This window comes from Mesocricetus auratus, unplaced genomic scaffold (genome assembly GCF_017639785.1).
Source record: "Mesocricetus auratus isolate SY011 unplaced genomic scaffold, BCM_Maur_2.0 Super-Scaffold_100004, whole genome shotgun sequence".
In the NCBI taxonomy this organism is placed as follows: domain Eukaryota; kingdom Metazoa; phylum Chordata; class Mammalia; order Rodentia; family Cricetidae; genus Mesocricetus; species Mesocricetus auratus.
In genome coordinates, this window is record NW_024429189.1 from 39,491,265 (window position 1) to 39,517,555 (window position 26,291).

The 26,291-nt window shown below is 41.9% G+C and overlaps 1 protein-coding gene across 4 annotated transcripts in view; it reads right to left on the reverse strand.

The window, feature by feature from the left end:
- Positions 1–778: 778 nt before the first annotated feature.
- Mettl8 (methyltransferase like 8) overlaps positions 779–26,291 on the reverse strand; it is a 97,167-nt gene continuing 71,654 nt past the window's right edge. For 2 of the 4 annotated variants that reach the window (XM_040745546.1, XM_040745547.1), the window contains exons 4-10: positions 16,404–16,747; positions 14,885–14,934; positions 10,222–10,294; positions 8,581–8,720; positions 2,394–2,500; positions 1,985–2,050; positions 779–1,224 (exon numbers count right to left, since the gene is read on the reverse strand). In XM_040745546.1, coding sequence (XP_040601480.1) covers positions 1,067–1,224; positions 1,985–2,050; positions 2,394–2,500; positions 8,581–8,720; positions 10,222–10,294; positions 14,885–14,934; positions 16,404–16,747 — 938 coding nt within the window. In that variant the 3' untranslated portion in view covers positions 779–1,066. The remainder of the gene's footprint in view (positions 1,225–1,984; positions 2,051–2,393; positions 2,501–8,580; positions 8,721–10,221; positions 10,295–14,884; positions 14,935–16,403; positions 16,748–26,291) is intronic. The other 2 variants (XM_040745549.1, XM_040745548.1) reach the window with 2 other exon arrangements.

Below are 26,291 nucleotides of genomic sequence, written 5' to 3' on the forward strand. Positions count from 1 at the left end.
AGCTCACAAATCCAGATTACAGTTCACCACGTTACAGAGCAGAGAGAGAATGAACAGAGACACGCCAGGGCTCAGCTCAGTTTCTCACTTTTTACTCAGTTCAGCTCTAAAACCCAGGGAATGGTTCTGCCCACAGTAGGCAGGTCTTCCTACATCAATTAACACAATTAAGACAAACTCACAGACAGCTGACAATCTGCAGACTTCCCAGGAGAGTCTCGCCTGTGTCAAGTTTGCATGAAAACCAACCACCACAGTCTGACAGTGTCTTAGCAATGATCTGTACATCTAAGAATAGCCAGAAAGGGAGTTAACAAAGGCCATAGTTCCCATTTCTGGAAAGGAAGAGAAACTAAAATTGTATTTTAGACTTAAGAAGGGGGAGGGGTTAAAAAAGGGGGATGGAGAAAATAGGTTAAAATTAAACAAAAACAAACCTTCAGCTGGTGGTGTACACTTTTAATCCTAGCACTGAAGAGGCACAGGCAGGAGGATCTCAGTGAGTTCAAGGCTAGCCTAGTCTACAGAGCAAGTTCCAGGACAGCCAGGGCTACACAGAGAAACCCTGTCTTGAAAACCAAACCAAACAAACAAACAAATAAGTCCCCCCCCCAAAAAACAAAAAAAAAAACCCAATAAACCTTCCCCTAAAACAAGGCATGCTGAGCCTCTGCCACTGTGTGACAAGAGAGAGCAGCTCCACTGTTTGGGAATGCCTTCCTATGCCCAGTAATAAAATCGATAGTTTTCCCCATTTCTAAAAAATGGACAGGTTACATTTTTCAAAACTATTAGTAATTTAATTCAAAATCATAAAATTCAAGGGAACATGGCTAGATGAAACAAAACCAAACAAACATGTACTTCAAGTTCTGGAAGCACAGAGGGTGGGTGGGACAATCCTTTCATACACTGAAAATGTCCGAAGAGCACAGACAGTGCAGCAGCAGGGCCACAGACGCTCATCTTCCTGCTGTCATTGGAGAAGACTTTGAACAACATCACACCCCGGTTTCACACCTTAGCATGATACATAGCTCAGTTGTGAGAAAGGAGATTGCTAATTTCACCTCCTTTGAGTCCAGTGCAACGGTTTCTGGAATTTTCCTTGAACCCACACTCGGTGCATTGCCACTTGTTTTTTCCTGTTAACTTGCAAGCGATGATCAACCAGATTTTGCTTTTCATGTAATCCAGCCTCACAGAACATATGGTGGATTTCCCCTTTAAGACAAACATGGCAGTCAAAGATACAACACGTGACAAGGGAGAGGGGAGGTTAAGGACCCATGTCATCACGGAGGATTGTTCACCCAAGTTCCATTTATACCGAGAAGCACTATACAGCTAGGTGAAGGAAACCCACAAAACCAAGAGGCGCTCTTTTATCTTCCCCATCCACTGCAAGTTTAAACACACTGACAGGGCCAGCAGGGTCAGGGCAGATTAGAGTGAGACGAGCTATGGCTAGAGCTTTCAATATTTTGAAATGTGCCTCCTTCATGAGCCTTTGTTTTACAACCCAAGATTACATACTATAAAAGGCTCTATTAAGTTTGGGGAAACCCTTGGATGCAGGATTCACTTGGTGCTGTCAAAAGTACTGGTTTAAGACAAGAAATTCACTAGTGAGAACTAATTTTCTTTAGATTAAAAATAAAATTCTTTCCTGTGGCTGTGGCATATTATCAATTTTTTTCCATATCCAGGCTAACAATATCTCTAAAATTACAGCCTGCACCTTTACTCTAGTGTAAGAGTGAAACAAGTGATTCTTGAAAAGTAATTTTACTGGAAGAAGATTAAAAGGCAAAGGCTATTTACACGCTTTTATGTGGAACTGTTACAAGCACCAGGGCATGAAGACATCGGGTGTCTAATCACTGCTGAGGCCTTGTGCTTCCAATGTCTGTCTCCCTGAGAATGGTTACTTGAGGAGAGTTTCCATAGCTCATCATTTACCTTGGGTAATACATCAGCATACCTTTTGTAAAGAAATAGGCTCTGGTACCATCTCCTCGGACATAAAAATTTTCAGATAAACAACGCCCTAAAAAAAATAATAAAAAGGAAGAACTTGATAGTTCCTTGAAAAACAAGATAAATCAAAATAATCTGACATGAAATATTTTTATATTCCCCAAAACACATTAGAACAACTTAGAATTCAATATACTATTACCTTTAAAAATGTTTATCTTTACTTTTAATTATGTATATATGTGTCTGTGTGTAGGTATATACTCATGTGTGTGGGTGTCTGAAGATGTCAGAAGAGGGCGTTGGCTCCCCTGGAGCTGGATCTACATGTGGTTGTGAGCTGCCTGGGGTGGGTGCTGGTCCCCAAATCCCCATGTTCTTCAAGAGCACTTAACCACTTAACTCTCTACTACCTTTTTTAAATCGAAGCTGAGCATTATCATATCTTCCATGATCCCGAAATAATAGCATTCCTCCAGGCTTCAGCAGCCTGGACAGTCGGTGGACAACAGCTTGCATCCTAGGTAAACAAAGTAAGATAACCTGTGTGGAAATGTTTTATATGCTAGGGTCAACCTTCCTGAAGACCAAGTAAGAAGATTTCAATAAGTCAAAGAAATCATACATGTAACAGACCAAAACGACAAACAAAAAACCCCAAACAAACAGACAACCCACAAAAGCATTTTGTATCTGAAGGAACCAAATTCAGAAGTCTAAGTCTTTCAGAAACTGAACTCAGCCGGGAGCTCCAGAGTCTGACGTCCCGTGTCATAGCTGAACTGTAACCACAAACCTGTAATCCCAGACTTGGCTACAGCAGGAGGATCATGGGTTCCAGACCAGCCTCGGCAATACAGTGAGACTCTGTCTCAAACAAACCAAGCAGACAACTCAACCACCCCTCTCCACTTATGTTTCAGCCATTAAATACAGTAGGAGACAAAGGTAAAGGCACTTACTTCATTTTCTGCAAAATAAAACAATATGTCAGAGCCACTCCAAATTTACCAGTTAAACAGGTCATCTTTCCTCCATGTTAGTTCATCTCCTTCCTTCCTTCCTTCCTTCCTTCCTTCCTTCCTTCCTTCCTTCCTTCCTCCCTCCCTCCCTCCCTCCCTCCTTCCCTTTTGTGCATATATGTATGGCACACACGCGTGTGCATGTATGTACATGTTCACATCTATGTGTAAGCACACAGCTGACATCATGCGGGATCTCTCATGAAACCTAGGCTCCGCTTGGCTAACTAGCTACCTTGCTCCTGCGTCCTGTCTCTGCCTCTGCCTCTCGAATGCCAGGATTATAGGCAGCATCCATGCGTGTTTGGGTTTTTCACCTGGGTTCCTGGACTCGAACTGGGGTCCTGAGTCGTGCATAGCAGGCACTTTACCCTTGGAGCCATCTCCTCAAGCCCTGACTTCGTCTGTTAGTTGAAAGGCACCCTCATCCTTCTCAAGATGGAGAGACTATTTTTCTTTTTCTTTCACTATCTTATCCATGTGCTCTCCAATTTTTCCCTCTTCTTCCTTCTCCCCTTTGCTGTTTCCTGTTTCCCTCTGGCAGTACCTTGGGACTGCCAATTATCCCCCATCAAGCCCACAAACAGAATAATTTCCTAATATACTACATATCCTTCCTGTTAATTCTCCATGGATGTTATCAATGAGTTGTCTGACTTCAAACAATTGTCCTGGCAAATCACCTAATTGCCAAAAAGGGTTTCATGATTTTAATCCAGAGGGCAAAGTTTTATTTTATACAGGGTTCTCAGGATTAATCCTTCCAATGGTGTTTCTACTGCTTTCTAACCAGAGCTTTTCTCCCAACCAAACGCAACAGCACAGTGGCCTCTGTGGCCTGTGAAGGCCTTTGTGTACAAGGTTTCCTCTCAAAGAAAAAGAACTCTTTTTTCCTTATTCTTGTTTTTTTTTTTTTGACTGTAGTCACTTCCCAATTCCCAGCTCAACACCAGGAGGCTCTGGTTTTATTCGTGTTCATTCCTCATCTGCATCTGAAGCATGCAATCAAATACGATTCCTAAGATAAATCTGTGTCCATGGCCTATGTTTTGGGGCCAGAAAGACTTCAGGTCATCTGTGGATGCTGGGTGACAGTCATTAGCTGCCCACAGAGCTCCAGGGAAGAGGACTCACGGAGCCCATAGGGAATGACAATGAGGTACAGAACTTGTTGCCATTGCCTGTTGTGGGAAGGGAGGGAAATGGCAGCTCACCCTGCAAGTCTTTGTTGCCTCTTTTTTGTTTGTTTATTTGATTTTGGCTTCTAAGACAGGGACTTACACCACAGCCCAAGGTGGTCAGGAACTCATTATGTAGATTAGGCTGGCCTCGAACTTTCTTCAGCCTCCTGCCTCAGCCTCCTGAGTGCTAGTGTTACATAAGTAAGCCACCACACCAGCTCTGCCTCTGCTTTATTTAAGACAATTAAAGGTGCGAGGCTTTCTTATTCTGAAAAGATGAGGTAAGCTCAGATAATTTATAAATTCCTTTCATTTAAAACAACATTCATGACTGCCAAGATGGTTCAGCAGGTAAAAGTATCTGCCACAAAAGCCTGGCAACTTGAGTTGGATCCCTGGGACCCATGTAAGTATGACAAGAGAGAACTGACTTCACATACATGCTGTGGAACACACCGAACCACACACACATCTCTCTTATACACACACACACGCACACTCACACAATTTAAAATCTTAAACTACATTTAGTGGAATAGTGGGGGAGGGTCCAGCTTCTGCCACATATAAAGAAAGCAGCCGGGTGGTGGTAGCACTCGCCTTTAATCTCAGCACTTGAGAGCCAGAGGCAGGTGGATCTCTAAGTTCCAGGCCAGCCTACTCAGACTGAGTTCCAGGACAGCCAGGGCTACAAGAGAAACCCTGCCTCGAAAAACAAAAACCAAACCAAAGCAAAACAAAACAAAAATTAAAAAATAGAAATGAAAGTAGACAGGGAGAAAATAAAAGTTACTATAAAAATAAGTCTGAACAGAGGGAAAATACAACAGAAAGAGATTGAATGTTTAGTGAAAAGCTCTTTTTAAAAACTGGAATATAAGCTGGGTATTCATGTTGCCACCTTCCAAGCTACCAAGCTCCATGGAAGGATGCAGACCTATAGCATGTGTGAGACCCGAGTTCCATTCCTAGCACAAGAAAAAAAAAAAAAAAGAAGGAAGCATATGTACATGAAGGGAAAAATTATATTCTTTGTTCATTTTAGGTCATTTTAATGCTGTGCTGATTGGTCTCTGGCAATGAATTAAAAATCTAAACCTTAAAAAATACAATTTCAAGGTAAATGTATTAAGTACAGAGAAAAATACCTGAATGTATTAGTAAAATAAGAATGAAATAAAATATAGAAGAAATGAAACACTTCACTATGCAGCCACTGTGTAAACCCTCGCGTACCATCTGAGTGTGTACGGAGGACAGGAGTGGGAGTGGCTTCCCCGTCATTCCATCACCTCTTGGTTGCCTGGGAACCATGTATGACCAAGCTAGGAATGAAACAGGAAACACAAGACTGGGACACGGTCCCTGCCTTAGCTGCTTTCCCTAGTAGCGTGAATTCTAATAAAAATCCCAGAGTCAGGTAACGGGAAAGCTGAGAGATCAGAGAACCAAGACAGGCAGCCACTAGTTCTTACCTCTACTGAATTTTCAGACCAAAGGGGCGATCCTGCCCTAGGAATCCTCAGACTGACTGCCTAGACTGCATCTGTCTCTACAAACCCTCAGACTTCCTTGAGCTCCTGTCTCCTCCCATCTTATATTCCTCTCTCCACCCAGCCATGTCCCTTCCTGTGTCCACCTCCTTAGTGCTGGGATCAAAGGTGTCACTCCAAGTGCTGAGATCATTTTTGTATGAGCTCTGTTTCTCTTTTAGACTGGATCAGTTTCATGTAGCCCAGGGTGGCCTTGAACTCACAGAGCTCTATCTGCCTCTGTCTCCCAAGTGCTGGGATTAAAAGTACATGCTACCACTGCCTGGCTTCTATGGATAACTAGTGTGGCTGCTGGGATTGAAGGTGGGTACCACCACTCCCTGATCTCCATGGCTAACTAGTATGACTAGCTTTGCACTCTGATCTTCAGGAAAGCTTTTTGTGTTAGGTCATAAACAAAACATCACCACGTTCCCTGCTGCTGTGATAACACACTTTGATAGGAGCAACTTGAGAGAAAGGGTCTGCTTTGGCTCATAGTTCAGATTCCACACTACCATGGTGGGGGCATCAAGGAGTCAGGAGCTTGAAGCAGACGGTCGCACCCCATCCAGTCAGAACGCTGGGAACCATGAGTGCACCACAGTGTTCAGCTTGCTTTCTCCATCTTGTACAGTCCAGGATCTCTTGCCCAGGGCATGGCCCCACCCACAGTAAGATGGGCCGTCCCATGCCAATTAATGCACTCAAGATTTAATTCCACAGGCCCATCTCCCAGGTGATCCTCGATTCTGTCAAGTTTACAACTGATATTAATCATCAACACCCCTCTTGAGACAAGACATTATCCTTGGCTGGTCTAGAACTCACAGAGATCCACCCGCCTCGTCCAAGTGCTGGGATGCCAAGCACTTCAGTTGATCACTGTCCCTACCTGGTCCTGGACAGAGTGAGAGGAAAGGAAAAAGAGATAAAAACAGACAAACGAACAACAGAAACTCACCAGTTTGCTGACTCCTCACTCTGCTTTTATTTATAGCATGCATCTTACATTTTCTTTTACTTCAACAACTAGAAAGACAATTAGTTTCCTCCTGTAGCCTCTTATGATTTATGATTATCCTTAGGCTCAGGATCTAGCTGGATTACTTGCCATTTCTTTGTTTCTGCTCCCAATGAGTTACTTTTCTAGAATGTTCTTGGATGTACATTCACAATTATAGTCCTAAACGATCCTAAAGACACTGCAGCACTATTTCTTTATTTTTATTGCCTCTCTTCTATTGGTTTACCTCACTTTGACTCAGTTAAAAGGTCTCAAGGTGGGGTTTCCCTGTGTTGTCTGGGTTGGTCTCAAACACCCGGGCTCCAGTGCCTTAACCACCCGAGTAGCTGGGGCACAGGTGTACACTGCTACACCCAGCCCATTCACCTTAGTTTTAGATCATTTCCATATAGGCAAAAAAGTTGTGCTGACATGATACATTTGAATTTATTTTGTAATACACAGAGTGAATACTCTATTATAAAGGTAATCATCCTATGGTATCTGTTTCCCCTTATTAATATTCAAGCCAAATCATGATAAAATACATTATCAGAACCAATCTCAAATATTCTTTCTGCAGTCTTCTTTGGAATCTATGCATTTCCTGTTTTGAGCACCAAATAGGAACTCCTTCTCTTTATCACCTACATCATCCTTTTAACTATTCATATACAGAAGCAAAGCAGAGTCGACGTTTTCACTAGTCTGCAGCAGTGCCAACAGGTGAACATACTATCCGGAAAGAAATGCACCGTGGAAACGGAGGGGGAAAGTGGCTTAATGGAAACTAATCTATGCACCAGGTATAAATACAACTTCCTTTTTGATTAATTTGGGAATCAAGGTAGTAAAGTGCTCAGCTTTGGATGGGAATTAAAAAGCCAGCAAAGGCCCCAGCAACTTAGCATGTAGGACTCATGCTTCTGTGGGAAGGGATTACTCCAGCAAGCAAAAGGAATCTCTGATGCAGATCTGTACCCTCTTCTCCAGGGGGCGGAGGGACGGGAAATCTCACAAAAGCACAAGTCCTGTGGGTGCCTGTTATCTCAGCAGTGGGGAAGTTGAGGCAGGAGGGTCACTGGGGATTTGAGGTCAACCTGGGCTGGATAGGGTTCAAGGTCAGCACAGGCTATACAGTGAGACTCTAAAAAATCAAAAATGAAAACCAACTTCATGTAAACCTAAGAACTTAAGTCATACTTAAGAGGTTAGGGATACTCGGTAGAAAAGCACATGCCTGACATGCATAAGATCCTAAGGTTAATTTCCAGTAACACACACACACACACACACACACACACACACACACACACGCACACCACACACACACACATGCACGCACGCACATGCCCATAAAATGAACCATACTTTGTCAAATCACTATAACCATGATTCCTCTGTATGCTTCTTTAAAATACAAGTTCAAAAGCCGCTCCCTGGACCTGTGTGAAACCGCACAGACTGCAACCCACCTCTCCCCAAACACTCAAGAAGACACTAAATCAAAGATGTTTGTCTCTGATCACCTAGTACAATCTCCCTCCTGGGAGTCTATTAGGCTGCTCTGCATCTGTAATTTCCTTGAAGTGCTGTCACTTTTAATAGGTATGTGTCTTGCCAGAATATGCTGTCTTCATTCTGACAGTGACAGAAAGCTCGCTAATGAAGCATTTGACCAGTTTCTCTCTTCAAAGTATGAAGAAAGAAGAAACTGCATTTAAAAGGCTGCATGTTAAACAAAGCGGAGTTCACTAAATAATAAATTCTGGGATTGTCATTTTTGCTTTGATAGTTCTAAAAACCACGACTGATAAAGAAGCCTTACACATTAGCGTTGCCCTTTCGTCTTCATTTACCTGTCAGGGTGAATAGAAGAGAGCACAAAGACGAGGAGAATGACATCCAGGATCCCATCTGGAAACGGGTAGGCTAAGCCGTCATCGCACACATCGTGAATAAAGGCAGAACACTGGGCCTCACTGTAGGACGCATGTGACTGTCATGATGGAGGAATAAAAAACAGGAGTTAGCAGACCTTCAGAGGTTTTTTCCTTATTGTTTCTTTCTTTCTTTTCAATAAAGGTCACTTAAAAAAAACTTTCTTGGATCAGTGAGATAGCCCGGTTGGTAAAGGTGCTTGCTCTCGAGACCCACGCACCCACACGGTGGAAGGAGAGACCTGACTCCCCCAAATTATTCTCTCATCTCCACATAAGCCCCCTGGCATGTATATTCCCTTCCCACAAAATGAATAAATGTAATAGAAAATTAACATTTTTTCCTCTCAAGCATCTTTCATCTGTGAACTTGAACACACTTCATTTCTAGTTCAGTGTTCTGCTAACTTATTTCAAGCTGCCCTAAAAAAACAAAAACAAAGCCAGACAGTTGGTGGCACACACCTTTAAATCTCAGCACTTGGAAGGCAGAGGCAGGCAGATCTCGGTGAGTTTGAGACCCGCCTGATCTACAAAGTGAGTTCCAAGACAGCTAGAGCTACACAGAGGAATTAAAAGCAAACAGACCCTTAAAAAATTAGATTTATTTTTTTTAATTTATCTTTATGTGTATGAGTGTTTTGCCTGCCTGCATGCATGCCTGTGCCTGGTGTCTACAGAGGCCAGAAAAGGATATCAGATCCTATAAGAATAGAGTTACAGATGGCTGTGAGACACCATGTGGATGCTGGGGATTGAACTTGGGTCCTCTGGAAGAGCAACAAGTACTCTTAACCACTGAGCAATCTCTCCAGCCCAAAATTACACCTTTTAAATTTATTTATTCTGTGTGTATGGGCATTTTGTGCATGTATGTCTATGCATCATGTGCCTGTCTGATGCTCACTGAGTGAGAAGCAGGTGTTTGACCTCTTGGAACTGGAGTAAGAGACAGTTGTGAGCCCCACATGGGCGCTGTGGATTAAATCCAGGTTCTTTGGAAGAACAATCAGTGTTTTTAACTGCTAGGTCACTCTCTTCAGGACTCTCAAGTAAGAACTTTCAAAGCATTTATTCATTTATTTAGTTTTTGGGTTTTGTTTTGCTTTTTGAGACAGGGTCTCACTATATAGCCCTGGCTGTTTTGGAACTCACTCTGTAGACCATGATAGCTTTGAAGTTACAGAAATTTACTTGCCTCTGCCTCCCAAGTGCTGGGATTAAAGGTGTGTGCCACCATCACCCGGCTCTTTCTTTTTAATTTATGTGTGTCTACGTGTGTGTGTGTGTGTAGGTCAGCTGTCAGAACCTGCTGACCTTTTCAGTTGCCCTCTGCCTGTGTTCTGAGGCAGTGATTCGTCTAGGTCGGCTGGCCAGAGGCCCCAGGATCTTCCTGTCTCTGGCTTCTCAGTGCTGGAAGGACAGGTGCTCACCTCCCATGCCAGCTTTTAACATGGGTGCTAGGGATCTGCACTCAGGTCTTCCTGCTTGCATGGTGAGCACTCTCCTGACGGTCATCTATCTTATCTCCTCAGCCCATGCCTCTCTTTAAAGACTTACAAAGGATACCTTTACAAGATCCACGGCTTCAGGGGCGAAATCACAGCAGTAAAGGAAGGATCCTGGAATGTTCCTATGCACATGGAAAAGGCATTTAAATCCAGAGGCAGACATGTTCAAACTGGGAAAGGCTTGGCAAGCACTTATCACCGCGGGGCAACTTTGAAACTCCTGTCCGGTGTTGAAGGAGCGCCCGCCCATGTCTTACTCGCACGCATGTGGAACCAGCTAAGCCCACACTCCCACCTTGCCCGGCATGCACAGCTCTGCCTTCTCCAAGACCCTCAGAACCCTGTGCCCTTCAGTCTTCTTTTATTTGCAACTTGCTTAACTTTTGAACCTTTCCAGACAGGTGCCCTGATGTTCTGACGGGGCAGAAATACATATAATTTTATCATGGCAGTAAATGCAATTTCTAAAACACAAATGCTTGGATATCTCTTCAAGTTATTGTCAAGCATTTATTGAACCTAATATATACCCAGCATGAGAATATGAAGTAGGAAATGAAGTTACCTATTTCAACTACTGAGATTGTGGGTTTTGGAGCCAAGCAGGCCTATATAGGAATCCTGGGTTTGCTTCTTCTTTATGAATTTAATTTTTCTGAAAATCAGTTTCAGAATTTTTTTTACACAGCAATGTTCACTAATTTTAATTGGCCTCCAAAGTTAAACATATTCTACTTGGCCTTTAATTGAAATCCAGAAATGATGGCTGGACTCTGCGTTGTTCATGAACAGTCAGATACTACAAACTCTGTATGCTGGTATCAAACAATCTTTGTATCATGCTGCTTAGAAAAGGTCTGGATTGCTGAAAACAGGTGAGTGTGTCACTACCCAGTGACTGTAGGTGTAAGCATGGGTCTGGCTTTTGTGGATTGTTTATTTGGGGACACGGCTGGTTTCATAGAACTTTTACAGGGGCGAGAGGACCAGCATTCCAAAGTGTCTAAGTCTGGAAAGCTTTACAGGGACAGGTTGGGATTGCTAACTGAGAATCAGCATGGCACAAGGGCTTAAGGTGGGAATCACATGCCAGGAATAAGAAGTACTCTGGTCTAAAGAGCCCAAACCGGCCCGTGGCAGAATGCAGAGAGGTCTGAAGCACAGCCTAAGCCTCTTCATTTGGTTCAAGAGACATTTCAGGCAGGGTGAACTTCTAAGTAAATAAGGAATACAAGCAAAACTACGAATTTAGCAGCCCAGACTTAGATTATACTCTTAAAAGCTATGTGCTGATAAATACTATAATTCACATATAATTAATCTAGTCTGTGACACTAGGATTTGCATTCAATTTAACATCTGTCCAACTAATGGAAGTATAACAAGTAGGACTTGATTGTGAAAAGTTAACCAGCACTAAGTTAAAGTAAAAGATCACAGCACTTGGTTTTGTTTAGTTTTTCATTTGTCTCCCATAAAAACAATGCTTTGTTGGGAAGTGGGAAGCCTGACTCTACTCCCAGCACTCGGGAGGCTGAGGCAAGAAGAGTCAATGTTCAAGGTCATCTGGGCCACAGAGTGAGTGAGTCCATCTCAAAAAAAGAAAGAAGTACGTAAGTACATCTCAGTGCTTTACGCTAGCATATGCTTTGTAGTCTCTCATGAAACGCACCACGTGACCTGTGAGCTACTGAGTGCTGTATGCCTATGAAATGTGCTCACTTATCTCAGTTAGCACTCAGATGCGTGTGTGTGTGTGTGTGTGAGAGAGAGAGAGACACCGGGGAGAGAGAGAGAGAGAGAGAGAGAGAGAGAGAGAGAGAGAGAGAGAGAGAGAGAGACAGAGAGAGAGAGAGAGAGAGACAGAGAGAGAGAGAGAGAGACAGAGAGAGAGAGAGAGAGAGAGAGAGAGAGAGAGAGAGAGAGAGACAGAGAGACAGAGAGAGAGAGAGAGAGAGAGAGAGACAGAGAGACAGAGAGAGAGAGACAGAGAGAGAGAGAATGCTGTGGTTGAGGAGAAAAGGCCTCTGGAACCAGGCTGCTCCACACCTAACATCTGGCTCCACCATTACTAAGTAATGTATCTGGGGATAGTTTCTTAATCTGTCTGTAACTCTGTTTCTCCATCTTTAAATAAAGGTAAGTCTACTGTTTAAGGTAGCTGTGAGGGCTGAATCGATTCACACGGTAAGGTTTCTAAAAGGTTCATGGCTCAGAAAAGAAGCACTCAACAGATGTCAACCATTATTATAGCTGTTGTTTCTATTTTTTTTTAAGGAAGCCTGCTTCTGCCTCCCAGTAACTTAAAACTCAGATGTCTCTAAAAATGTCTATATAATTCAGAATGTCTTTCTGAACTCTAGTCTAGCTAGCACATATGAAAGGCCTGCCATCTACCTTTGAGTAGTGACAGAACAGAATGGTCTCGCAGCTAAAGGAAAGCACGTGCCATGTGTCCTATCAAGGTGACAGCCTGACCTCTGAGGTGGAATTCTGACTGCATCAGCATCCCAAGCTGCAGCCTTGTGACCACCCCTTGACCTTCCAAGCCTTTCTGTAAAGTCAGCTGACTGCCTTGGCTCTTCTCCCAGTAACTGGCGTGCACGTCACAACCACACCACACCAGCAGAGACTGTCTTGGAGTAGGCTTAAGAAAGAAATGATCCTTGGAGAATGATCTGACCCTTCCATTCCAATGGTCTAATTATGGTGAAACATTCTCAAAGTGTAACACATTAATCCTAGGGGTGGGGTGCTTAATTCTCCCTTTGGAAGGCTGGTCACTGTTGGCTTTTTTTTTTTTTTTTTTTTTTTTTTTGGTTTTACGAGACAGGGTTTCTCTGTTTTGGAGGCTGTCAGTCCAGCCTGGCCGCAAACTCACAGAGATCCGCCTGCCTCTGCCTCCCGAGTGCTGGGATTAAAGGCATGTGCCACCAACGCCCGGCCACTGTTGGCTTTTAAAGATGAATTATTTCTCCAGATTATTAAGCACACCTGTAATCCCAGTAATGGAGGATGAAGACAAAAGAATCTTGTTTGAGGCCAGCCTGATGTTTATAGCAAAATCTTGTTGGATGAGGAAAAAAAAAAAGGAAAATGGTGGGGGGTGGTGGGAAGAGAGGACAGGAAGGGGTGCAGAACAGGGAGGGACTCAGAACTTTCCATTAGGAGTGACTCAAAAAAGAGGTGAAGCCAGCAAAGGCAGACCTTGTCTACAGAGCAAGACAGCTAGGGCTATGCAGAGAGACCCTGTCTCAAAAGACAATGAAACAAAAACAAAAACAAAGAAAAAGAAAGGAAGGCAGGAAGGAGAAAAGAGAAGTGAAAGTGTAACTAATACAGAATTAATAATCAATACCTACTGAGCTCTTGCTATACCATACCTGGGATATACAAAATAGAGACTCAAGAAATTTAAGAACGCCATTCTTAGTAATAGCTTGAGAACAGGCATAGAGCCAGTGTGAAGTCACTAGGGTGAAGGGACCTGGTCATGTGATACAGGAGGCTAGAAAACTTAATCTCGTGGAAGCTAGAAAAGGGGAGACAAGACAATAAACACCAAGAGTATGACTATCCCCATTCGACAGCACCTCCCATGCCCGGCCCAGCAGCTGCCGGTAGACAACATTAGGGAAGCATTGGAAGTTACATTGGGTGTACGAAAGCATCGATGAATAACCCGATGTTTTGGAGATGCCATCCTGAATCCGGAAGTGGCATGATGTTTGGCATTATGCTAACAATTGTTGAATCAAGGTGGTGGATTTATGGAAATTCATTGTACTGCTCTTTGCCTCCCCAAATGCTTTTACATAGTTGTAATTGAAAGTTAAAAAGATCATACTGTTAAGTTAAAAAATATGCATGCAGAATGGAAATTGCACAGCAGCTATGTCAGAGTGATGGGGCTGCCTCACCTCCGTAAGTTCTCTGAAAAGTGCTTACGTTGATTTTAGCGGGGAAATGACGTGAAAGGTATTGTGCGAACTTGAGGAAAGAACTGGAGAGATGTATAGAGAGTCTTGTAAGGGGTGGCGTCATCACAGAAACACTAAAACACCAAGGCAAGACTGCTGGTGACCTCGAAGAGGGCGTATGGAGGATGTCTGTGTTGTCCTCACTTAGTTCTACCTTCCATCTGTTTCTACTTTCCTGCTTGTGCTCGGTGCTACCACTAAGGATGACTGAGTCGAGGCACAACAATCTGCTGTGCAAAGGGTGCGAGTGTGTGTGTGTGTGTGTGTGCATGCGTGCGTGCATGCGTGTGTGTGTGTGTGTGTGTGTGTGTGTGTGTGTGTGTGTGTGTTCAAGCGACGCTGATACCTTACCATGAGGAGTGAGGTGTGTGCTCCAAACCTAGTTCTCTGTGTAAGGTACCATCTGGTCCCCAGGAAGAGCATACTATGTCTGACGCTAAGCAAAGCACAGCTTGGTGGAAGGATGGCATCCCTTGCTCTTTCCTCATTCTGTCTTCTACGTAAACACAAGTTTAAAAACTACTTCAGACCCATGGCTGTGGAATGCTTTTTCAGGATGCTCCCCAGTTCATGAGATGTTAGCCACTAAGAACGTGTCTTTTGAAACTTGCTTTAGTCATGGTTTGTATTGGAATCCAGAACTCTTGGCATAGGCACGACAAGGTATTTCCAGAATTTTTCAACATCCTATAAATATATAAGATTTTGTAGGGGAAAACACTTAAAACTCACTGCAAGGTGTTCAGGATTGGAAAAACACTATTTCCAGCACCACAGCCAACCTAAAATTGAGAATAAACAAATGTGAATGTATTACATTTCACTTTCAATATTGGATATTCTATTAAAAAATAAATGATTACTAGATTTCTGGGTATGGCAGAACTTGTGAAACTCAAAGGAAGGCCAGAAGAAACAAATCACAGGAGTAACAATCAAAGTTCGGTTGTGTAAATCTTTACAAAGCCACCGAAGCCCTCTGAATGAATAGGTGCACAATGCATTGCAGACACCACAGTGCAATAAAGCATTTGCAGGAGCTATGATACAGGGCAGTACTCATAAAACAGACAAGCGAAGGGAAGGAATGGACAGAGTGCAAATAACATGTGGCTTCTCCATATCTGAAGAACCACGAGACATACTGAGAGGTGAAAAAGGTATAAACAAAGCAGGGTAAGGGGTCTGGAACTGCAGACCTGTAATTTTGGAAGCCCAGGAGGCTGAGGCAAGAAGACTGGGCTGCAGAGTGAGTCAGTCTGAAGTCAGCTTGAGCAACTTCGGAGACCCTGTCACAAAATGGGCTGGGTTGTAGAACTCTTGTCTATCATGTTCAAGGCCTTTGGTTCAAATCTTCATATGAGTGAGCAAGAGAGAGAAGGCTGGTCTTGAATACGTATGATATTCTTGTTTCTGTCTCCTGAGTGTTGGGCTGTGGGCACATGTGCCTATTAGTATTAGTATAGCACCTTAGAAAGCAGTTTAGGAGTCTGTTTTAAGAGTTCTAAAAGTTTCCAAATATTATACACTAGAAAATCTAACCCAAGATGGGAAAGGAAATGCAAGTAAAGTCTACACCCAAAGACATTTCCTGAGGAAATAATTAACGCCAGTAGTATGACATGGTAAAATCATGCTAATATCACTTGCAGAAGACAGTGCAGTCATGAAAACGTTCCCAGAGAATGATTAAGGGCGGACAGCTGTCTGTGACGTGATGTTAAATAGAACAACACAAAGTCTAAAGCTCACATACAACCTAAACCAAAGCAAAAAGGGGTTAAATAACTTGTTCCTGGGATTGTGACTAACTGTATTTGTCTTATGTGCTCTTGCAGATTCTCTGGAATCAACAGCTATTACCTGTAGCATCAGAAAGATGGAAAACCACTATCTACACTAGATTACAGCAAACTAAACATCTGGCTTACTTTTTGTTTCACCCCAAAAGGGGTAGAAAAGAAAGACCAAATATGAAAACCAAAAGTTTATCAGCATTTAAAAACTGCCTCCAAGTTAGAAATTACAGCAAATTAAAAGGGGAAAATGTAACACAAACAAAAATAAAGCCACAAAGTTAAAACTTGATTGATTAAAGATGTGAGTCTGCCCTGAGTACTGCTTCTGCATGCACTGAGAGTTTGATTAGGTGTGGTCTTTCTTCCTGGGCAATCTGGACCATTCATAAAATAGTATGGGGTGTACACTTTCATACTCCATCACCTCCTGTCTTGTCGCTTGGATACATTACCTCCAGTATTCGGAAAGTGGCACTGCTACCAGGAAATCGTTCTGTCTTTCCAGGCCCTTTACTGTGTTCTTCCAAGTCCAGGTTGGAAAAGTTAGATCTTCCTTTGCTTGGAGGGTCTGATGAGACACAGCTCTTTTGACAATGGACTTCTGTTCCCTGCATTCTTGAGAAGTTGCTTCTGACTTGATCCCTGGATGATTCTTCCACTTTCTCTTTAGTGTTTTGATCAACTGGAAGAATTTCAGGAAATTCCCTCAACAGCCAGTTACGATTCTTGAAAAACTTATTCTTATGAGTCTGGTAAAATGTGTTCCAGTATTTGTTAGCATCATTTTCAAACTTAACTAAAACAGAGAGGGAAAAAAATCCATTTTACTATGAATTGCATTTACTATTGGCTGCTATTTTGGAAACTAAGTACCTTTAATAATTAAATATGAAGCTGAATGTAGTGGCACATGCCTTTAATTCCTGCACTTGGGGAGCTGAAGCAGGCAGATCTTTGAGTTTAAGGCCAGGCTGATCTACAGTGTGAGTTCCGGGACAGTCAGGGCTACACAGAGAAACCTGTCTAGAACAACCTAAAATAAAACTTAAAATATTCAATAAGAATACTGTAAATATATTACATATTGTGGTAGTTTAAATGTAAATGGTCCCATTGATTCATAGGGAGTAACACTATTTGAAAGGATTAGGGTATGTAGCTGTAGATGCACAGATGAAGATGCATGAGACTAGATAATATAGGTTAATTTTATGTGGGGAGAAGTCACTTACATGAGAAACTAATAACCCACAAGTTCCAGCTCCTAGGATCAATGCCCAGCTGCTCTCCATGACCCGACTGAAACCAAGAGAGAGCAAGCCTGACCTGGACCCCAAACCAAATCCCACAAGCTCAACACGCACCTGTGACCACGCCCATAGGGGCATGCATGGTAAGGGCCACAGATGTGGCTAGTTGGATCTCTCATTACAATTCCCCTTTTAGTCTAAAGAAAAAAGATTTAGACTTGGTACAAACTATATACAAAAATAGCAAATATCAAGTAGTCACTAGGAGAAGGAAAAGTAAGAACAAACACACTTAAGACCTATCGCCAACGAAGCAACAAAGCAAGGACATGTATCCAGTCCTAGGGTAGAGGCTTAGCAGAGATTACAATAGAGTTGTCCTAAGCGGAAAGTTGAAGCTTTGTATCTCATAGGTTAGAAGACAGATCAGGCACCAGTGTGACCTCGAGTGATCTAAAGGGATGACACCAACTGGCAAGCTAAGCAATAGTGGAGAGACCACCTCGAATGCCCATTCCTGATAATGAACTTGATGTCTATAACCATCCTGGAGCCTTCATCCAGTGACTGATGGAAGCAGAGGCAAACACCCACAGTTAAACACTGAACTGAACCCAAGGAACCCAGTGACAGAGAGAGAGAGAGAGAGGAGTGATGAGCAAATTGGCAAAGAATGGGCTGGCAAAACCAGCAGAGACAGCTGATCTGAACAGGGGAGAGCTCTTGGACCCCAGACCGACAGCTGGGGGGGCCAGCATGGGACTGATCCAGACCCCCTGAATGTGAGAGTCAGTGAGGAGGCCTGGGCAACCTATGGGGCCCTGGGCAGTGGATCAGTGTTTATCCCTAGAATACAAACGGACTTCGTGTGTCCATAACACAAAGAGGGATGCTCTCTCAGCCTGGACTCTTAGGGGAGTGCCTGGACCCTGCCCTGAGTGAAATGACAGACTCTAGATATCCCCTATGTGGAAGGAAATGGCGATAGGGTGGGAGGCTGGGGGCAGGACGGTGGGGGGGAAGGTGCGGGAGGAGGGGAGGGAGAGGGAACTGGGATTCACATGTGAAACAAGCTATTTAAAATTAAAATAATAATTAAAAAATAAAATTTATATCTAGGAAGAGAGAACAATAATTATGACAGTCTAATCTTCAACCTCATCAAAGACCTGAGAAGGAAGATAATAATACTAGGGTAGGCAGGAAGTGCAAGTGAGCAACTTCCAAAGGTTCAGCGAAGACAGAAACAGCAGACTACCTGGACAGTCATCCAAAATCTCACAGCAGCATAGGGGCAACTATCTTTGGCTAAGGCTTGGAGTATCAGACTGACCAACACAGAGGCAGGGAGGTAGAAAGGCTTGGCAAGGTTCAGCAGTCTTCTAATTTATCTCCTGTAAGCACAGTAGGACAGCATGTCTAGTCAATGGTCAAGGTGGGGGCAGTTCTTTGCCCAAGAGGCCATTAGCCGAAGCAGGGAGTGACATGAGAGCCCAACATACTCTCGGGAATAGCTCGTACTGTCAGGAGCAATTATGTCTCATGTCAACAGAGTACTAAAATTAAAATCCATATTCTGTAGGTATATGAAGAGTTGGAAGATCAAACATCTATGTCTGACTAATTTCATAGGTATATAAGAAACATGTGTGAAGATAATCTGTAATACTCAAGAACATAGCTATACAAATGGATGAAACTTCCCAAAATAATTTAGCAAAGACCACGATTTCAACAATATAACTATATACACAGGCGGCACGTGCGCGCGCGCGCGCGCACACACGTATGTATATATGTAAATCTCTAAAATAGAGGTAGAAGTGAAATAGCTTGACCAGAGGTAGAAATGTATAGTGCAACATGATAAAAGTTTCCCAAATTGTATCAATATACAAAATATCTTAAACATATGTAAAAGCACACATACATAGAATATGACAAAGATATTTGTACACAAAACATTGTAAACAGAAAGAAGACCTTACACAGTATGACAAAACACAATATACAAATTATCCGAGAAAGGAATACAAACTTAATTTTACTTAAGTTACATCATACAAGAATCTATAACAATGTAAGTTGTCTATAGCTAATAATTACTAAGGTATTTCACAAGAAGATATGCTAATCTACCTATATCCCATCCTAACCATACCTTTCCCATCCATACCCTAAACTTATCTAAAAGAGATACCCGAGAGTCTGAACATCACCTTCCGTACCCAACCCTAAACAACTAAAAACCAACCCTATGCAGGTGTATATTATCCCTTAATGTCAACATTGTTGTTTTCTCAGAATTACTTCCTGCTGTAATGGGGCGACAATGACTCCATGGGATCCTGTAGCAAAAAAAAAATTAGAGTAACAAAAGTCTTGAGAGGACAAGCTATAACATTTGTAGCTAGTCTCTGTGTGGCCCGAGATGCTTGACTGAAGTCCTTATCTGAAGCTCTGGCCAGACTGTAATAAGGTGCACTGTTTCAGCTAGCTAGTCTAGAGCAATGAAGTCCCAAACCGGTTTTAGGGTGGTGTTTGTCAGTCCAAAGGCATCAAGTAGGATCAAGTGGAATCGATGAAGAGGTGTCTCATCCTCTTTCTGGAGACCTCAAAGATTGCTGTTAGGAAATGATTTGGTTCCTTGTGGAAAACTTAAACATTATTATGAACACAGATATTTCAACTTTTATAGGTATGCATACTGAGAAAGGCAACAATAAGGATGAAAATAGATATGAGGGAAATTAGGCCTTCATAGAGAGAACCCAGTTTAGACAAATGACAGTCCCTAGATTTTGTTTTCTTCTGTCTTAAAGCAATTGGTTTCTTGACATAAGACAGAAACTCTGAATTTTATTTTAAGAACATGCTTGGATTTAGAGGAGGAAAGCCAAATCTATGACCACATCCGTCAGGGCCACAGATGCGGCTAGTTGGATCTCCCACCACATGTGGTCTTGTTTGAGTAGGTGTGGCCTTATTGAAGTATATCACTGGGGGTGGGCTTTGAGGTTTCAGAAGCTTAAGCCAAGCCCAGTGGATCACCCTCTCTTCCTGCTGCCTGCTGATTCAGATGTAACTCAGCTACCTCTCCTGCACAGTATCTGCCTGCATATTGCCATGCTTCCTGTCATAATGATAATGGCCTAAACCTTTGAAACATAAGGCAGCCCCAATTAAATGTTTTCCTTTATAAGAGTTGCCCATGGTCATGGTGTCTCTTCACAGCAATAGAACACTGACTAAGACACATATATTTATCAATAATTGCATTTTAAATTTAATATTTTAATATTATTATAATAATTTTACTTACCTGATATAAGGCAAAAATACAAAAGTTCATTTAATTTTTTTCAAAAGATCAATATGTAAGATATTTAATCCTACTCTTAAAAATCTATTTTTCTGTCAATAGTTGCCTATTCAATTTTGTGAGGAATAGAATCTTTAAGAATTATTTTCTGCAGCTGAGTTTTGAATTTTCTATCTATCTATCTATCTATCTATCTATCTATCTATCTATCTGACAGGATCTCACTATGCAGCTTTGACTGGCATGGAACTTGTTATGTATATGAGGCTGACCTCAAACTCACAGAAATCTGCCTTCTTGAGTACTGAGGCTAACGGCACGTACTAACACACCTGGCCTAACAAACATATTTTTAATCAAGTATTTGTGTGGCTTTTTATTTTCTTGGAGAAAGTACCCCGTCCCAGTCTGTCTCTACAAATGCACTTTAAATATGACAATCAGAAAGAATGTGAGAATTATAAATGATCTAAGTTTAGAGCAAGAGGGTTACAGTTCACTCTTACTGAGTTCCTGGTTTTATATTTGAAGAAAGGAGATGAAAATGCTTGTAGAGGCCACACCATAATTTCACTCCTCCACACCTCAAATCCAGAGGCATCTCTTTCTACTGCCGTCTCCTAATGGAAGTCTCCAAGGGAATTACTGATGTTTTCTTGAATAGACAAGCTCTTAGGGATGTCGTCATCCCTGGGTTAAGGGACCACAGTTATGTCAATGGTCTCAGAACTTTAGGCCGTTTGTTTCTTCCCATCTCTACCTTGCATTAACAAAATGATTCAAGCCAAGCACAGCAACAAGGGCCTGTAATTCCAACACTTGGGAGGCTAGAGCTAGCCTGAGATTCTGAAACCAGTCTGAACTGCATCGAAAAACTCTTGCCGCAAACAAATCATGATAGCACATATCTTTAAGTTTAGCATTTGTGACGAGGATGGAGGTTTGCAAATTCAAATAAAAACCAAATAAACGAAAGAATAAGCTAAGCAAATGAAATAGCTTCCTCACTCTATCTTTTATTGAACTGTTATTTCTTGACTCCAATTATGTAACAAGGTTAATCCTTAGGCTTAATTCATGAATTAAGGATTACCTTTACCCCAGTAGACAGACTCATGACATTTTAAAAGTGCTTTCAAAGTCTGCAAAAGCTTCCTAATGGGTATGCAATGATCTCCAAGGTTTAGTGTTGGAGAAAAGTAAGGTACCGGGCAGTGTGTATATTATGCCATTCACTAGAAGGAAGGAGGAGAGGAAGAAAACATAAGCATGCAGGTGCATGTGCTCACATACTTACTAGCATGTACAGATACACAACAGCACCAGGTATGGTGGCTCATGCCTGTAGCCCCAGTACTGGGGAGGCTAAGCAGAGGACTGTCACGAGTTTAAGGCCAGCTTGGCTACAAATTGGGACACACTTCAAACAAAACGAAACAAGCAAATTTTAGAAGCTTGTGGTTTAATGGAGAATTTTTGTTTAGTTTTGATCCATGTGTGTTTACCATCAATTCCCAAATAATGCTAAAACACAAATAAAAATAATGGAATCCTCCCTTCATAATTTCAAAAACTTTCAACCTATGAATTATGTAGCTGCCTGTAGTCAGTGTTCTTCACTGACTGTCCTGAGCCCTCATAGTTTTCCTTCCTTTTTATGCTTATGGTCTTGTCCCATAGGCCTTCACTCATCCAGGCACACACTTCCCGAGTCCACTCTGGCAACAGAAGTAACGACAGGCATTCCATGTGCATTTAAGGTCTGAGGAATGGCAGTGGGCCCTATCGCTCACTATAAAGAATTCTGTGCTATTAAGTCTAAGCCATCATCACATCTGCATTAACCAAAGGAAGTCTATTTATGGTCAGTCCAAAGTACATATTTATCTTGAAAATAGCTCTGTCTGTGTTCACTTTTAACAATCAAAGTACACCTGTGTACTGTGAAAGGAAACAAGACAGCATCCGAAAATTAGACTCAGGAGGAAATAGAAAACTTCCAGATTTCCCAAGGGCTTTCTTACAACTTCTTATCTTCCTTTGTCTTAAGAACTCTTTGCATAACTCACTCTGTGCAGACAGATTTTTGTACCTAAGAAAAAGCAGCTCAAAGACCTGCATTTAAAGCTAACAAGACCCACATTTAGTCGTATCTCTAAGATATAGTTTTTCAATATGAAGCTACTTATGAAGTGAATTGAGATAAATCACCATTAACTAGAATTTATCACTACACCGTGGCTGATCTCAAGGTGTATTCCCTTAAGAATTAACCAGGGTAGAGTAGGGAATTCAGGAGAGTAACGTGACAACAGTATGTGCAAACATCTCTATTTATTGTAGGAAAGAAGTGATAACTATCTCAAATGCACAGCCTGGAAATGAGCAAGCAAACAATGCAGGCCAAAACAGGGCAGACCTATGCAGCACCTGACACATACAGGATAATAATAAGAACAACACTCATACAACAGCTAAGACATTGGTGACAACTTTGACATTTATTTTATATTCATTCAGAGTGGATGAAAGTTTGGAACAGGGTAATATAATGATTATTAATAGCTGTATCTTTTGCAAAGCTGTTGGTGCAGATAAAGAATAGTAATGGGGGTGGGGGTAGGGGATTGGGGAGATAGCTCAGTGGGTAACTACACTTGCTCCTCACAGGAAACCCTCACACAGTTGTTCATTTCTGTAACCTCAGCACTGGGGGTGGAGACACGTAGAGTCTAAGAACTCACCAGCTAGTAAACCAGCCTACCCAAAAAAACACAACCAACCAACCAAGCAGGAAACAGTGAGCTTCTGGTTTACTGATAATAAGGCTAAGTGTACTAGAGAAAGACATGTAACCTGTTGCATGTAGCTTCTACATGCCCACATACAGACATATACACTTGCACACTTCTTACATGCATGTAACACACACACAAACACAAACACAGAACCTCATGTGAATTATCCATTCCCCTTGCCTTATTGAATTGTGATTCAATAAGAATCAGCGAATCTGTACAGCTTACTTAAGCCCCCATATGTGTGTGTATAAATATACATATAAAAATTTATGGAAAACAAGCATTGCCAGTTATTAATCTGGAATGATGCAACTGTAATAAGTTACATTCAAATAAAAACACACCGGGCACTTAAACTCAACCCCTTTAATCCAGGCCTCAAGAGATGGGGCAGAGATCCTGACACCTCTGTGAATTCCAGGTCAGCCAGAGCTACATAGACAGATCCTGTTTCAAAAACAAAACCAAACCAAAAATTCAAACAAACAAATAAAAAAACAACAATGACACATAATTTCAGGCTCTGTGTGTGTCAAATGCTTTTCTTAGATGCTTTTCCCATTTAGTCCTAACAGTATTGTTACCTGCTGCACTGCTTATTGGCCTAGCTGAATTTCTACCTTGTCTTAATCTTGTTTTTCTTTGGGAACAGGATGTTCTCTTCAGGTGGGTTAGCTAAAACCAACTGGCACTAAGATCATGATTTCTGGCAGCCTGTTCTTAGTGACCTAATTTACATATGAAGTGACACCCTAGCAGGCTGCCTTGGTAAGAATCACCATACTCTAAAAGATGTGACAGTGCCATTCCCAGAAAAAAACATAGATATTCCTCCCTACATTAACTAACTGCACAAATAATGGGTGACATTTTCATACATGCCTAGAAAGCACTTTAAAAAATCACAGTCATCCCATTCATCTTTCTCATCCTCCTCTCTCCCCTTGTTCCTCGTCTTCTCCCTCTCATTTCACTTATCCCAAATCTATGACTTACCTACCGGTCAGGCGATGAGATCTGTGAGCCCAAAATTCCCACTTGGCTGTGTGTTGGACATTGAACAAACTTGGGTTCTTCCCATGAAGCTTCATTTTTATCCTCTGGCTTTGCCACACCAAATGAAGAAAGAAAGAAAGAGAGAAAGAAAGAAAGAAAGAAAGGAAGGAAGGAAGGAAGGAAGGAAGAAAGGAAGGAGAAAAGGGAGAGAAGGGAGGGAGGAAGAATGAGAGAGAGAGAGAGAGAGAGAGAGAGAGAGAGAGAGAGAGAGAGAGAGAGAGAGAGAGAGAGAGAGAGAGAGAGAGAGGCCGACTATGAGGGGGGGAGCCAACAATTTGGAATTAACAATATCTTTCAGATAGATAATATTATTCCAATTGTAGATAAGAAACTCAGTGTCAAAGGACATGAGATTTTTTTCCCCCAAGGTCACCTAGCCAGAAAGGGAAGTATTATGACTGTGATTAAGTCAGTCCAATTTCAAAGCTCTTGGTTCTTGGCCATCACACAGCACTATTTCCCTAATACAAAGTATGTGCTCTCTCCAAATATCCCTGAAGATAACCTGTTTTTCTGATTCTTTTTTTCCTCCCAATTATAAAGCACCACCAAGTTGAAACTAAAACCTCAATGCAAGTGATAATAAATCTAAGTGAACTGTGAATTGTGAAACCAATGCTGACTGGACTTAAGCCTTCACTAATAGGTGAGTACAGAATCAATTAAGCCCAGTTCTTTCAATGAGATAAAATACAAGCTGAATGAAGTTATTGGATGAACTCAGGATTAGCAACAGAACCATACAATGTTCTAGAGTCAGCACCCATTGTGGGAATGTGCTTGCATTTTCAACTGCACCCAGCAGTGTCTTCCATCGATGCTGGCAAGTCCACAGTTCCCCAGAGTGCAATGGTTTCCAGGACTCTACAGGAATGCAATCAACTTCATCATAACTATGACCTGAGACAACAAACACCTCCAGTGTGTCACTGAATTTCCGGAACCGAAAGTGTGCCTGCCTGTAAAGACAGGGACCACAGGTGCCACTCTCTGGCCATGACAGAAAAACTTCAGGCTCACTCGGCTGTTAACTGCCACAAGTTCAGGCCAGGAACCACAAAGAGTCAATTCAAAGCTGAGCTGCCTTGACACTAGCAGGCGAATGATGACAAATTTTCCTTGGAGGAACACTTTTTTCTTTTGTTGTCCTAGGCTGCTAGCTGTCCAGGATAAATCGTCTATGCCAATGACAATAAAAGGGTTATAGTGATCTGTATCAGCATAGCCTGATGAGGAAAGTTCTCAATTACTCATTTATTAAGTCCCATACAGCTGAGCAGAACAAGGAATCTAGCACAACCATGCTTACAGGTTCATAAGTCATCTGAATCGCACTGAACACCAAAACTGAAAAACCAAATTATGTCATTTATGTATCTGGCATATATGATATGATTAATACAAATTTGAAAATTTATTCTAAGTTGCTATGTAACAAAAAGCAATTTAAAGTTATTTTTGCACATCAATTACGCAAATACCTGAACTCTCAAAGTTGGAAATTTCCACATGTCACTGAAGGAAGTTCACTGTCTAATAAAAGAAGATTCCTAAAATTATAAAATTAAAAGTGTAACTCTAAGGGCACTGCATGGAAGTTTCAGAGTCAAAGTCGTCTTACAGGCAGGCACACTGCATTTACCAGCACAGAGTGTTTAACTCCTATGTATTTTTCTTCACATAGAACATTCTCTTTGGTGGTAAGGTATTCACAGCACCAAGCGTAGATTCCTTTATTATTACCTGTCGAATGTAGACAACTCATCCTAGGTGTGACTTCATTTACATAAAAGACATTTTAAAGTTGAGATAGCGGCTGCAAATTTTACACGTGCTATACGACCAGCTGACATATAGCACACTGGAGATGTTTTAAGGAAATTATTAAATATAATCGTGTTAACGCAAAAA